At 33.4% G+C, this 16543-nt stretch overlaps 1 protein-coding gene across 3 annotated transcripts in view; it reads right to left on the minus strand.

Annotated features, from left to right (window-relative positions):
* LOC145660653 (uncharacterized) overlaps positions 1 to 16543 on the minus strand; it is a 295153-nt gene that overhangs the window by 269802 nt on the left and 8808 nt on the right. For all 3 annotated transcript variants that reach the window (XM_081725966.1, XM_081725965.1, XM_081725964.1), the window contains exon 2: positions 50 to 132. In XM_081725966.1, the coding sequence (XP_081582092.1) occupies positions 50 to 132 (83 nt within the window). The remainder of the gene's footprint in view (positions 1 to 49; positions 133 to 16543) is intronic.

The following is a 16543-nucleotide window of genomic DNA, read 5'->3' on the forward strand; positions in this document are numbered from 1 at the left end:
AACACATACAAGTAACACCGGGTAGTTGTCAAAATAAAAAAAAACATACCTGTAAGTCTTGTACTTGAAGCCCTTCTACCGTGTCTGATTTTTCATCTTGAGCAAATTCCAAATCTCTTGGTGAGGCAGGAACTTTAAATAGGAAAGAAAAAGAACTCAATTAAAAATCTTCACACACCGCAGCACAATAAACGTTACAAAATAGCAATTACACAAAATAAAAGCTATTACCACAAAGTGAACAAAATATTGAGAGGAGAGGCTTTTCACTTTCTTATGTGTTTACGAAGCCATAAACTTTGAAGTTAAATTCATTACAGAAAATTAAAAGTGATAATACGAAATAAATCATACAACCAGCACAATTAAATCGCACCAAATTATTGAATACAAATAGGTTTTAATGGAGAAAATATCTCATACTGAAATATAATAATAATAATAATAATAATAATAATAATAATAATAATAACTTCCAGATTATCCTATGCATAAGCATCGGAAGTCTACTGTCCGTTTTATCCGTCCATTCGTCTGTTTACAAGTATCAGAGCAAAAATTGCAAGAGAGATCAAGGTGCCGACAAAATTTTCGAGAAAGAAATCCCTTTCCTTCCCCTGTTTTCCAGAACACTTTTTGAAATTTTCCCTGGTATTTAATTAGCCATACACTTTCCTGGAAAAACTAAACCAAGAAAACATGACAACAATAATATATATTTTTCTCCTAGTCAACTGGAAGAATTACAAATAATACAATAATAAATACAACGTAAGCAAAATCATTTCATGCAGTGTTGCCATCTCCAAGGTGAAAAACCAAGTACATGTGTTAATATATTGTGTTCTAAAGGAAATGTTATGAGGTAGAAACCACTTAGTCACTTGTGAATTCTCGGCCATTATGTTTTGGCAAATGAAACCATTTGACATTGTTTCTGTATTAGACAAACCAAAAGTTGGTGTAAATTAAAAAGAATATCGCATTTAGCTGGACAGTTTTTGTTTTGAGAAACCAGACACCTGCGATGATTTGGTAATATCGAAATTTAAAATTCTTTTTGCAATCATTTCATAATTGGAAAATAATAATTCAAAATTGGCAATTTGTATTTTTTTTAAAGTGTTTTTGTTGCAGTCACATTTGAGTTCAGCTGTAGATAAAAATATCAATAAATTCTTCATGTAGTTAAGCCCACTTCTTTGTAAGAATAAAGTTTCAGATAAAGTTTTTGAACTTGTAGACCCATTAACTGGGGAATCTTGTGGTGTACAATCTATCGATCGCATGAAAGTGGCGACATACTCAAGAAACTAGAAATATTTGAATGGAACTGGCTAAGAAACATATTGATGAAATAGAATTTGATCCTGTGAAACAAAACAGTGCACAGTGCAAAAGTAGATTTGAATGAACCTGAAACTTCAGTAAATGTTAATTTTTCGGATGTAGCTAAAGCAGGGACACAAATAACCACTCGCCTTGGGCGAGTGGTTCATCGGTGCGGGCGAGTATTTAATATCATGCAGAAGGTAAGTAAATTATTTCTATTGTGGAATGTGGGCAAGTAACTTTTCTCTTGGGCTAGTAAAATTTTGTTGCTTATTTGCATCCCTGAACTAAAGTAAGTCTGTTTTCGACACAAATGAAAGTAACAAACTCAATGTGTCCAGTTGTTGGAAGAACTTTTAATAGTGTGACTTATATTTGGAATATTTAAAAAAAAAAAAAAAAAAAAAAAAAAACTCTGATCTCGAAGACGTTCTTTATGTTAACTCTAACTGAAATTCATTTTTCATGTATAAGACTCTGCGTTAAGAAATGAGAGTTTAGTACTGAACCATAATATATTACATAACCAGAGGTATGAGTGAAAACTTTTATTTATGTAAGTGATTATACTCCCTCACTAGTGCCTTTGTGACTGGCTATTGGTCTTAAGCCACCCTCTATATGAGGCGAGTCGCCGAGTATTTTGTGAGACACTTTTGTTGTATATCATAGTATGCTGAATGTGATTTTAGTAAGTTTTTTATCTGCTACTGCAAACACTTTAAGTTTACTGTACAGTTAAGAGCGACAACTCCCTCCGACATTATTTTTAACCTTTGGGGTCCCATTTCCGTTTTCTTTTTCACATCCTGCCTTACTAGAAGGTATTGTTGCCATTCAGAAGCGGTGGAATGAAATTTTTAACATGTAAACGGGAGGTTGACTTGAAAACTTAAGAGGACGGGCACTAAGGTGCAATAGTGTAGCGAACTATCTACTGTCTTGTCCTACTCTTGTTGTAGCAGTACGAAAGGGTGTTATTGAAAAATATATTGTACACGTATAACTTGTTAAAATCGTATATATTAAGTTTGTCATTTTGTTGTAAATTTTATGTTTAATGTATTGAAGATGTTTGAAAATGCAGTATTATTGATGCATAATTTTGAATATCAAAAAGGTAAAAAAATTTTATTTATTTCATTTTTGTTTGTTCACTGAAGTATTTGTTTAACCAATACATATCTTACTAGCACACTTAAAGATGTTTCCATATGGTATTACATATAGTATATTTTTGTGTAATTCTAAATGTTTGCGTTTTGTTTCGAGTACATTTGAAAGAATACTTAATTTTGCCAAGTTGTCTGTTCTGAGTTAACGAATAAATAAAGTTTTACTTTCTATAATATAGTTGTAATAAAATGTGGTATTCATGTTTTCAAAAAAAGAGAAGAGTTAACAATATTAGAAATTCTTATGTTATAAAAAAGAAATATTTCAAAGTATATAATTGCAAATAATTCCGTTACATATTATTTCATTTGTCTTTTTGTAATGTTTCAGTATATTAATTTACTTTAGTTGGTAACATATTTTATTGTTTATTTTATTAAAAGTATTTTGTAAGTTTAAAGTTTAAATAGAAGTTAATGAAATACAATAAATAAAAAAGAAAAAAAAAGCCCTCGTTTTTCGTTTTCGACAATAAGCCTCAACGCTTTTATCATCATCAAATAAAAAGACTTCTTGCCTAATGAAGCTGTTACCTAGCACAAATTCTTAAGATGTTCCTCCTTGGACATATGTGGTATGTGACTTTTTGAAATTATGCAGCGCAGAAAACTAAGAGCCTTGTCCCCAAACGCTACTTATTTATGTATCGTAACTAAATACTATTCAAAAACAATTTTGAAAGTAATGCACATTACTAAATACTAACATTTAATTGTGGTATTATCAGTTTAAACCGAAATGTCATTACATAATTCACGTCACGCCCGTCATTACCAGTGGAAAAGGATGGCTGTATGAGACTTTTTGGCGGGCTCTAATAGTGCGCCATTAACTGTCGAAAACGCTGGTCATGTAGTGCTCAATCTCCAATAATAATAATAATAATAATAATAATAATAATAATAATAATAATAATAATAATAATAATAATAATAATAATAATAATAATAAAAAGTGGTTTCTGACACAGATCCAGTGTCCCCAGAACGAATTTTATCTATCTGTTCAATAAATAAAAAAGAAAAAAAAAGCCCTCGTTTTTCGTTTTCGACAATAAGTGGTGAAAAATCTATGATTTTTCAGTTACAACACTTATCGCATGGCGAATAAAATAGAAACAGATAGCGATAAGCATTTTATATATACTAATTTTCTTTAAAAAAAAAAACAGTTTTAATGTTAGACAATACAATTTGAGATATAGAGATTTATTTTCAAATAATACACCCAGAACTGTTTCTTTGCAAAACTCATTGTTATACAGAATGTGCAAGACGTATAATAAATTAGCTAGCAAGCATGGAAAATTAGATTTCAGTATTAAGTTAGCAAAGTTTGTAAAAATGTGGAAGAATATATATATATACAAACTGAAAACTGGCCGTGTTTTAAAATTGAGGTTGTAAAATGAATACGTTGAAAATGGTGTAATGTAATGATTGACTGGTCACACTTTTCTGTGATTTTTCTTTTCTTTACGATTATGTTTGTTTCCTTCTTTTTAGTTTTTATTATTTTTAGTTTTCTGTATAACATGAAATAATGTATTTTAATTTATTTAAGACTTCTATAATTAGGGATTTATCCCTGTTGAAGTTCGAAGATAAATAATTAAATAAATACATTACTAGAGAAAATTACTACAGTATGTTTAATATATGTACAGGAGAATATATTTCTATAGATACCTTTCGAAAAATATCGAATCAGTTATTAATAACGAATTTATTCATGGTTGTTCACTCTAGACGTATTTCTTTTATTCTTTTCGACATATATGCACATTCTAATTTTGTAGTTAACTACCTCTTCTTAATGAGCACAAGTGTTTCCCTCGAAGCAAAAGATGTTTTGAAAAAAAATCTTAAGGAAATTCATCTCAAAACCTCCATTACCTTTCGGCAAGCCGCCAGGTGCCAATAGTTGACAATTGAGATGGTTAGCTTTAACCTTGAGAATTTTTTTGGAATTACTAAAGCTCCCCACTGATGAAAAGAGCCGATATAGCTGATGGTTTTACCAAAACAGACGGGGAAAAAATACGTACAACCATTTCCTGAATTCTTGTATATGGTTTTTCTTATTCACATCTTCCTTCACCACTCCTTTATTAGGGTAGTGTTCTGTCCATTGACTCCAAGAACAAATTGTGGGAATTCATGTTTCTGTGTCCCCAGTCACAAATATAGAACATCTGCCTCTCATATGGGAATACGAAAGAGTTAAGATAAATAACAAAACTGTATTTTGCGTGGCTAAGATATGCAGGTAAACTTATCATTATCATCATAGGGTAAATATTGCTTCAATGCGGCCAGCTTCCAAAATAGACAGGTGACAGAGTAATAAGTAACGAATGTCTTATGGGAAAATGCAGGTCGAAGATGAGCAGGTGGCCAAGTTGACGAGTTTTTCTGTATTACAATTAACAGCTCAAGAAGCTGGAATAAAAAACTCTTTTTATGTATTCGCAAAAAACTGATGTTTTACGAATTGATAAATGTGATAACACTTCTTAAATCATATCTTAAGGGATTTAAAGAAGTGTTCATCGAAATGATGATAATTTAGTACCCAGTTTCTATCCAATAAAAAGAAAAGTTAGTTTGTGTGACATTCAACAATATATTATATAATGATAATTAAAATAATAAATATGCAAATCCTTTCTTGTGTGTAACAAATAAATAAATAAATAATCAGCAGAAGCAATAACTGCTTTGATAGTGTTTGTATTTATCGTTTTAATCAAGGATGATTGAACAGGTCTTCGTTTTCTTATCATTATAACTTTCTTTTCCTCTTTTGCTTCTTTCTGAGTCCATTCTTTGGAAATTGCTAGTATCATATATTTTTATATAGTTCGCTGCATTTTGGAAATTCCTCATGCGATTAAGTGTGGTGGGATTCTTGCCATTTTCGTATTAGGATGCATTTTTTCCCTCTCTCCATCCTCATTTCACACTACGCTATCCACAGCCTTTACACCTGATTCCTACTTCTCAAAAAATGCTGTCGAATATAGTCAAAACACTGAAAAATCAATTTCGATAGATGATATACGTAAATCTAAGTTTATTAAATTAGTAGGGAAGTCCACTTTATCATAGTTCTATATAGGGAAAGAATTGAATAAAAGTTAATTATACTCATTATATTTTTCCATTGAAAACATGAAGAATTGGATTCTTCCTTGTTCAACATTTATGGTGTGTGTATAAGTGCTCGACTACTGCCAACAGATGGCACAAAGTATTTCATATCCTTCTAATGTATTTAACCCTTTGGAGATTTATGGTACAAATCTCTATCATGGAGTAGTGTTGTGCGTAAACGCTTATTAAGCTCATATAAGACATATTGAACCGTTTTATTATTATTATTATTATTATTATTATTATTATTATTATTATTATTATTATTATTATTATTATTATTATTGGTCAAGTCAAGCATGAACCAAAGAACACCCCAAATGCGTTTTGGAACTGGATGGTCACGGAGGACGGAGGAGCGTGACATTGTTTTTTTCTTTTTTTAAAGGTAAATTTAAAAAAAAAATCCCGCCCTTAGTTTTCAAGATATCAGACTGAAACTTTGCATACGGATTGTGTGCACCTTGGGTATTTCTAATTTTTTTGAGATCCCTATGTGAGTTCGGGCCCGAGGGGCGCAAATGTTCCGAGGGGCTGATTTTTTTCAGAAAAAAAAAAAACGGTTTCTCCCGAATTTCCAGGTTGAGATGTATGATACGGATATGTGAGTGGTAGCGTACGAAAAGGCGCGTAATACCGAAAAAAATGAGGTTTGAACCATGACGCTAGGCCAAATAGTAATAACGCAGTAAATTTTTAGAATATTTTATATATGTGTGTATATAAATGGATCACCTTTAGACGTTCACAATTTTATTTTCTGCCCTTTGTTTTCAAGATACAAGATTGAAATTTTGCATACGCATTATGTACACTCATGTCCAAAATGATTGCCGCATATCTATAACTGTCTTCTTGTAAGAATATAATTTGATAAAGATTTTGCAGGGTACTTTTAATAATGATACTATGTGTATAATCAAGAAATGTACATTTGTGGTAAATTTCATAGGAAAAGACTAATAAATACGAAAATTAGAATGAGCAAAACAAAATGTTGCTAAATGGACAAGAAAGGTTTATTTTCATTTTACTGTTCTTATTTACTGCTCTTTTGACATGAAATTTGGCACATACATGTCTTTGCCGATTATACACATACTAACATTATAAGAAATACCGGGAAAATTCGTTATCAAATTATATTCCTGCAACAACATATTTATAGACATGCGACAATAATTTGGACATGAGTGTACATAACTACGTATTTTGTATTTTTTTTTCTTCGAAAAAACTCCCAGTTTTCCCCGTTTCTGGTGTATAATACGGACAAGCTAATGGTACCGTTGGAAAGGACGTTCTATTTTGAAAAACCGAAGTAAGAACCATGGACCTACGATAAATGGTAAGGAAGCAGTGGCTGTTTGAGTGAAAGTCTAAAATTTACCTCAAAAAGTGGAAATCTCAAAAGGGTTAATGTATTTTGTAAAGAATGACAATATTCACAATATTTAAATCAACTTCAAGAGATGAATATTCAAAACTTTGTTCAAAGACAACTTTCACTTTTTTCAGATAACACTTGTCAACATACATTTTCTCCCTAAATGGTAGTGGGTGATTTTTATATTTTCGACTGCGCTGAAACCAAATATGTAAGCCAAATGTTCCAACACCCACCAATTTTGAGAGGGAACACATTTTCCATCTTCATAAAGTGAAATATCTTTCTAGCAAGTTTTAATGAGCTACAAGAATGTTCAGTAGATGGCTATGATAAACCATAGAAAGTTCCGTTATTATTTATATGTAGCAAGAGGACCTTACGAACATTTGCAACATATTGGTTGTTGGACTGAAAAAGTTTATTGGTTGTTGCAAAAGCATAGTAAAAAATAAACCTCTTAAGTAGTGAAAAGCAGTTAAATGTCTTTTTATTTAGCAGACTTCTTCCAACTAGAGCTGTATCATACATATAATTCTGCATTACGTTTCTGCTTCTTTCAGGAAAGATTAGTTTCTTCAGTGAGATAGTAAAGCAACTGCGTAATTTTGTGAACTGACATTTTATTCAGTTTCTGAGGGTGTCAAGTGAAATCATTTGGGATTTCACTTGGTTAAATGGACGCTTCTGAACTTGTTTCATGATTTTTGTTTGTTTGTTTGTTTGTTAAAATATGTCTCGTAATTGCCTAACAAGCCAAACTCTTTTTCTTACACTGTCGGTGATGTGACAGTAAACGCGTTCAGCGGAAGCCATTATCACCATTAGTGAGAAAAGCTTACCAGTTTTACTTTGGCTGTAAGATCGGCGATCAGGGTTTGGGCGTCAAAAATTTGCTGCAGTTTCCGTTCGAGAACTCTAAAGGGTTGACTAAGAGGTAACCACAAATGTGTTTTTTGTTGTCCTCATGGTGTGGCGTGAACCTCGTAATCATCTTGACAATTGTTACTTTTGAATGGTGAACATCACTGGCTTTTCCCGTAATCAAAGTATCAAACAGCCTATTCAAATATACCTTCTGCTTTGAGACCTATCCCTTATGATGACTCAACGTTAGTACTAAAAACTTCCAGAATATTTTTTTGTGGAATCGGAATCGGAAGAGGATTTAGCAGGTGCGAGTTCACGCATGCAGGACAACGAAAAATTTTCAGTATTATCAACTACGGACCCACATTTTATCACCCAGGCGGAGTTCAACGACCTTGTTCGAAACTTAGACTTAACCAAAAACTAAAGCACAACTACTTGGGTCAAGACTGCAACAATCAAAGAGTGAAGAGTAAAAGTACCGTATTGTAGGAAGAAGAGTTGACTATTTCAAACCATTTTTCAACGGATGGAGATTTAGTGTACGGTATAAACATACGAGGATTAATGGATGAACTTCATTTAGAATACTTTCCAGGCAAATGGAGGTTTTTTATTGTTCCTTCTAAAACTAGTTTAAATGAGGTTTTACTAAACAATGGAAACAAGAAGCCAGCAACTGTTTGCCTATGCACTTCATATGAAAGAGACATTTGATAACCTTAAAAGAATGTTGTTTAAAACTATACTATGAAGATCATCTCTGGAATATATATATGTATGTTGACTTGAAAGTTGTAGCGTTGTTGACTAGATTAAAAGGGAGATATACCACATATTGCTGCTTCATCTGTGAACAGGGAAGCCAAGCAAAGGATAAACATTATTTTGTTAAACAATGACCACTCGGAAAACAAACATGGATTTGAAGATGTGCGATTCAATTTTCTAGGCAATAAAAAGGCTGAGATTTATGAAGAAGTTGTAAAGGAACCTTGTATTTCGATTTAGGATGCAACATGTCTTTACAGCTACCTTCGTCCATTACCATTAAGATTTTTTTTTTTTTTTTTTTTAAGAAAATATGGGACAGTTTCTGACGAACATGGTAAAAAATTTCATCAAGATGTCACAAAAATGGAAAACTGATACAGTGGTAGATGGAACCGACTATGTTAGCAGATTACTGCTAGAACCTTGACCACAAGAGCAATACAAAAAGCAGAAAACAATATATATATATATATCCTTCAGAAGAATAATATTATATAGTTGAAATTAAATAAAAAAAGACGAGTAAGTGAGAGAGTAACGAATGACCAGAATTTAAATTTTAAAAAACTAATTAAATGTGGCCTGAAGAGCCCTACAGTACCAATGGATCATCATAATGATAATGATCTTTGGGAAATACACAATAATTTAATTAATTCAATTAAAAGCAAATTGCCCCTTCTTATGGAACTATAGCTGAATGATTGGTACAAATTTACAATCAGGAACCATACATATATTAACGATATATTTACTTCTTTCTTCTTTCTTCTTTTGTGCACATTCTTAGTATCTTTAAAAATGGTTTCTTATGGAAGGTGTTGCATCCTTGGGTGCAGATTCACTTTAGAAAGGCCTAGTCGTTATAGACAGAGAAATAATTAATCAAAAATTACAGTTCTTCGAACGAAATTATTTTTTTACGATTTTTTTAATGTGTTAGATATTCTTAAAAGGAGGTTCGTATCTCGATCCCTCGGGTTAGAGGTAGCGCGGTAGAGATACTGTGCACCAAAGGCACTGGGCGGAACTAGGTTGTACTTGGGGCAATGGCAAAGGCGTTGCTCATCTTACTTTACATTCACAAAGAGAACAACTTAATTTTATCTTTCAGTAGTGCACATTTCTGTAGAAACAGTATCAATCATTTCTTTTATAACCTAAAAGTAAAATAAACTGAAAGTTTAATATTGAATCAAATCCTGAAGTTTTTACCTTCCCCCACTTCCGGTTGTTCTATCTTCACTAACTGCTTCTTTTGATATCTGAACGCAATATCCATCAGTACTGTTTGATGTAAAGAATAACGAAATAAAATGCCGCATATATTTTAATATTTTCAAGATATACTTACTTCGAGATCCTTTACCTCTCGGAGCATTCTCAGGCACTTTTATGGTTGCATTGTACGAGTTCATACACAGCATTCAAACATGTGGGTCACTTATAAGTTATGCTGCCAATCATGAGTTAACACACTGCCTTCACATGCAGTTCATCACTTCACTTCATTTCTTATTGGTTTTCGTATGGAGGCATATGAGCTTCAACATTATTACGGATCTCAGATGAAGATCCCCACATATTTTGATTACTTGTAAAAGCCTCTATTGAAATAATATTACATATTTCTGTAAATTTGAAAAATGTAGGTTCCAGATTCTGTACTGGCACCCTTCCAGAACTTTATAATATCTTCAAGTATGCTATTTGCTACCATTCTGTTTTGCTTTTAAACAGTACAATTAATCGTTGTTTTACATAGCTGATGTACATTATTGTAATTGTAGTTTGTATCTGCTGAAAACCTGTCATCAACCGCAGCTCACCCATTGCTATATATACACAAGGTATCCAAAAAAGTTTTTCCCGATTTCAGAGTCCGCACAGAATCTACGTTGTAGCACAAAATACTCACGGTTACGTCTCAAGGTAATTGCCATCTGTGCACCTTCACCTTCTGCCAACGTTTCTGCAACTGTACAATGCCATGGTGATAAAAGTCAGCGGTCTTGGAAGCAAAAAAGTCCGTGAGTGCGATCCGTAGGTCTCTCTCATTTTCCAATTGTCTCCCACGAAGGTAATTGTCCAGGGAATGAAACAGGTGGTAATCTGTATGGGAAAGGTCAGGGGAAATGACACAAAGTTTCCCAACCAAGTTGCAGAATGGTTTCCCGGGTCCTTTACGCCACGTGCGGTTTTGCATTATCGTGAAGGACCAGCACACCTTTGCGATTAACCAATGCTGTCTCCTTTTCCTGCAATGCACGGTGCACTCGTTGTAACTGCTGGGAGTAGACATCCGCATTGATGGTTTGGCCTGGTAGTAGGAGCTCATAATGAATCACATGGCGATAATTCCACCATACGCACAGCATAACCTTCTTGGGAATCATAGGTGGTCTTGAGGTGTGTGGAACTGCGTCACGTGGCGACAACTAATGTCGAGTACGCTTGGGTGTGCTGTAAAGGACCCACTTTTCGTCACTAGTGATCAATCGACCAAATATCGATGTGTTTTGGTGCTTGGAGAGCATAAACTGGCTTCAACTCGCTGTCGTTTGTTGGTCGTGACAATGTGTGTGGTACCTACTTACTTAACTTGTATGTCTTCCTTATGCGATACAGGTGCAGTCTGACTGTTTCCAACGATACATTAAACCTTTCGGCAAGTTCCTGACATGTAAGACTACTGTCCTCCTCGATGGCTGTCTTCAGGGCGTCGTCATCCAACACATCTGGTCGTCCACTGGGGGACTCATCACTCAAGCCCAAATCGCCGGTCCGGAATTTTTGAAACCACTGTCGGGCGGTGCGTTCATTCATGGCATTCTCCCCGAACGCCTGGCATATGCGGCGACTTGATGCGGCCGCTGATAGGCCTACCTTGAAGTCATACAGCAAACAGCCTTTAATGAGTTGCTTCGACATCTCCATTTCACTGTGCCACTTGACGAGCTAGGTGTCTGTAGTGTGCCCAACGAGCGTCTCCCGAGATTAAGGAAGATGGTGATGATGAGATGGATAACAATGGTGGAATGACGAAAGTGGGGAACTGGAGAACAGCGAGAAAACGACACATGGTGTCTGTCTATCACAAAGCCCACTTGGCGGGAGCTTGGATTGAACCAGGGACCCCATATGCCGAAAACAGATATGTTAGATGACATTCTCAGGAAGTTTGAATACCAACAAGGTATTTATTTCGAAATTTTTCATTTTTCTTTTCCTAAAAATTGTACTTCGCTTATTTATACGTATTTTTGACTTTTTTTAAAAATGAATATATAAAATTATTATATAAGCATATATTACTCAATGTTCTTTTACAGATAGTAACTTAAAACTAATATAGACAGACAGTACAAATGTTAATCAACTTTATTGTTGAACATTCTTTATTCGCACTTGTGCAAAAAGCACGCACATGTTTAACAGTATGTTCATCACATGTTGAAAATACACATTAGTCTGAACTTAACCTAAAGTGAGTTTTTGTAGAACGTCGAATAATTATTTTCGCTAATTTAATAATTATATATTCTTCCGTCCAGAAAATGCGAAAAAGACACACAATTTGGGACAGATCAATTTATAGAAAAAGGGAAAGAAAATGCTGATATTACATTAAAACTGTTTCAAAATGATCTGTTGGTATTCAAACCTTTGAGAGTATTAACTAATATTCTGAATTACTTTCTAAAATTGGGCAAAGCATTGTAAAACAAAATACGAAAGGAATAATATCAACTCTGCCCAGGAGCGGTTGACCTTCAACTGGTGAAAATTTCACGCGGATAAAAGCTACAAATAGAATAGTCTACGATCAGTCACAATTGTTTAAAAGCAAAATAGCCTTGTAACAAGAAGCGAGCTTGAGGAGGCAATATAAAGTTCTGAGAGGAAAAAGCTGTATCTTCAGAAGTTTCAGGTATTTAAACTAGAATTCAGTAGAGTTTTCTGTTCCACATTTTCTAGCTGGTTTTTCAAGGGCAAATATTATGTATTCGCATGAAAACATGTATAGTTCTAGTTTTTATTTTTCTACGTATATTATTAGCTTGCAATTAAAGTAGGACTATTTAGAGTACTGCAAGACACGAAATATGAGCATGAGCTTTAAGAGCCAGCATTCCTGAGTATGACCATGTACAAACTATGTATACCACACACAGCAATGTAAAATTGTGAGGAGAAAGTACGAAATTATAATTTATTTTACAGTTGCCAGTATATTCTGCCAGACTTAACAAGTACAAAATTTTATTCTAAAACTAGTAGTGAATGAAATATGCATAAAGATAGCTAATCACAATAAGCTGAGAGCCAAGTTCTTGGAAATAATTTAGCTTCTAAAGTTTTTTTTTTCTTTTTTTTCTTTTCCCTCGTCAAGTAAATCTGAACACTCAATTCGCAGTTTGTGGAATCAGCTAATATATAAATTTACATAACCTCATGTTTAGTTTTACTGCTCCGAACACAAATTGCGTATCACTCTCTTAAAGTTTAATTTTATGTTGTTTCTCATTGTAAGCCACTCTATCCCACAAAACTGAGTAATTCAATTAATTACCTCATTGTCTTTTTTTGTTTTTTCACTCCCTGTTAAAATAATAAATTCCTCCTTCTGTGATCAAAATATATTTTCTTTGTAAATCATATGGTAATGTGGAATCGTGAAAATATCAACAGAAAATGAAGAACGAAAATCATTGATATTACCATATTGGACTTCTAATTTGCAGTTGATACAATAACCACCAAATATACTCACAAATCACTACACAATCAACATTTTCCAAAATCAAACTACTGAAATTTGATGACGAGATCTCACACATGTTGTGTAAGCATGTATCATGTTCCATGTTATTAACCTATGTTGATCAACACTCGTGTTGTAAACATACGCACGCACCAAAAAGTTAACAAATTCGATCTAGTGTAGACGCACCATATGAGTGAACAGTGCACCAATTTAGTATCTATACACAGTAATCCAATTTGGTAAAGGGTCTATCCGATTGCAATGATGTTAATAATATTTAGGGGAGATGGCTGAAATTCAGCTCAAATGTAGAAGGGGCTATGTAGATTCTACATTCCAAAAGTAAATTGTTCTAAAATGGATGGAACATAGTATATATATTTAAAAAAGATGAAAAAGAAAGAAGCAATAACATTAATGTCAATAGAAAATTAATGAAAAGCAAATAATTCCTACACTTATCTCAAAAACCTAATGAGGAAGATGATTGAAAATCAGCTCAAATATAGAACAGACTACGCAGATTGTATATTCAAAAAAGAAATTGTCGTAAATGGATGGAACATAGTAAAAAAAAAATAAATAAATAAATAAAAAATCACAAATCATGAACATTAAAGTCAATGGAAAATCAATAAAAAAAATGAAGTCGTCCACATATCTCAAAAACCATAATAAGGAGACGGCTAATCGAAAGCTTATTGCAGACAAAATGAAGAACTTAAAAACGATGTATAATACGTAAGATAAATATATGAATAGAACATTGTCCAAACTCAAGTGGTTTGAGTAAAATCAGTAATAAAGTAGATGTATCTTCTTCGAATCACCGAGGCCGCCCCACGCAGAGGTTATGTGTTTGAAATATCCCATATCTTGATTTGGAATCTCCAGACTCGATTTATCACGCAACATGACTTTTTACCTGATCACGTGACACAGGCTGGTGCTTATGGCAAAATGGATAGGCCCTTTTAATTTTTTTTAACTTTTTGTACGAAAGATTATTTTCAATGCCTCTGAATAATAAGATTCCTTTTTAAATCTATTAATAACCAAAATGGTAACATTAGTTATATTTCAAATATATATAGACAAATTATGTAATGACATATACTAATTTCTTATACTATTTCCATATGTAAGAAGCAATTTATGAATTGTTAATAATTTATTTTTATTCTTGTTAACAAAATTTTTAATATGATCCCACTCTTTATCTAGATTCTCTTTATCAGTATTCAGACCCGGATTCGTGGAACTGATGTAAAATGCCATGAGGTAGTACGATGTAATGCACCAACGTCCTGTAGCTCATGCTTAAATTCTTGCAAATGTTTAGAGAGACCGATAATAGCATCTTTTGACCCATTCCCAATGTGCTTCTTAGCTCTAGTAGTTACGTTTTTTGTCTCTGTACTTTGTATTTGCCGCTTTGTGTAAAGCTGTCAATAATGTAATTCTTGTACTTTGAGGGTTTGTCAGCGAAGTGACAAAGTATATATATATATATATATATATATATATATATATATCCTGTGAAAGTAGTCGATTTCTCTAATTTTCGGTAACTTCCTCTGACTCATTCTCATTTCACTGACCCTGACTTTTAAGATCAGTATAAACCCTGTACTTTAGTTATTGTACATAATAATGTTGTTAAAAATACTCGATATTTTTTTCCGACTCGTTTCCAATATTCGAATAATTGTTCGAATAGTTCTTTTGCATAGTAGCGCCAAAAACAATGCTCGTGTCCCGAAAAGAAGATGTTAATACTAGTTTATGGTTGAGAAGGTTTCATACAGCTACAGCCATCGATTTCTCTTTGTTAGGATATCAATCATCTTTTTAAGTGAACACAGGATGTGAGTACTGGATACAAAAACAGTTGAGCGGCACAAAGCTTTGAAGTTCTGAAAGTCTGATGGTTTGTACCACAACTTGTGCGTTGGGTGCTGAACTACCCGTGTGCTATGTATCCAGCCGTGCATTTTTTTATTCTTTGTGTATCATTGAAATCGCACCTATAGAGGAATTAAAAATCTGTTGTTTCCTCCAATTATTAATATAATGTTTTAATATGCTTTATTCATATCATAAAGCTAAAAGTGGTGCCCAGAGAACTTTTTAAGGATCCTAAAGCGCTTAATCCTCTCTCTGTTGGATTGTTTCGATTTACCGAAATCTTTCCACACACCTGTGTTTCCTTCAGTCGTGTGTGGAAGGGGAATTGATTTCCCTTATTGGGAAAAATTTTGGAATAAGTAATTTTGAAGGAGCTGCACTTCTCTTACTTATCACAAACATAAAAATAATCAATCCTAGGGGTAACCATTCTGAAAATACTACTGTAACAAGATTATTTTTTGTGCTTCTTTTTCTTTCTTTTATATTTGGATACTTTCACATTGGTGTGTCAATATAATTTTTACCTTTGTTACACGAAGTAAACAGAAATACGTATTTAAAGCTGCCTCGCACCAAGTGAAAAAAACAAAGAAGAAATAAATACGAGAAACACAAAACATTCAGTTACTATGGTGTAGCAACAGTTGAAATACTCGGACGAGTAATACACTACATTACCGCAAACAAGGGACAATTGACTTCCGCACCATTCAAAAGACTTGGCACGTTTGTCTCTCAAATGACAGAAGATGACCTTCCACGATTATTATTATTACCACTACTACTATTATTATTATTATTATTATTATTATTAGTGAAGACAAACCGTGGCTGATTGCACTGAAATTTAACTACGGTCTGGGAAGCCTAATCATTAGGCGAGTTCGCCATGGGTACCAATTCAAGGTGCTGTTGAAGATTTTCCAAAAGAAGTAAAGGAAGTTTCTTTTGAGTTTCTTTTCCGGTTGTAGTTGGTCGTACGATACAACTTTTGCCATCCTAGTTTTTAGTTTTCAGTGTTTTCTCATGTTCAGCTCTACTGAGATCATACAATGATAATATTTCTTAGAACTTTACTGTACAAACGCATCAAAGAGTAACACGGACAACACTAAAATTGGAATCCTGGCTTCGATCTCAGTTTGCAAAATTCAAAATTTTGTCAGATTG

Source organism: Thermobia domestica, chromosome 9, assembly GCF_964235325.1.
Source record: "Thermobia domestica chromosome 9, izTheDome1.hap1.1, whole genome shotgun sequence".
Lineage (NCBI taxonomy): Eukaryota > Metazoa > Arthropoda > Insecta > Zygentoma > Lepismatidae > Thermobia > Thermobia domestica.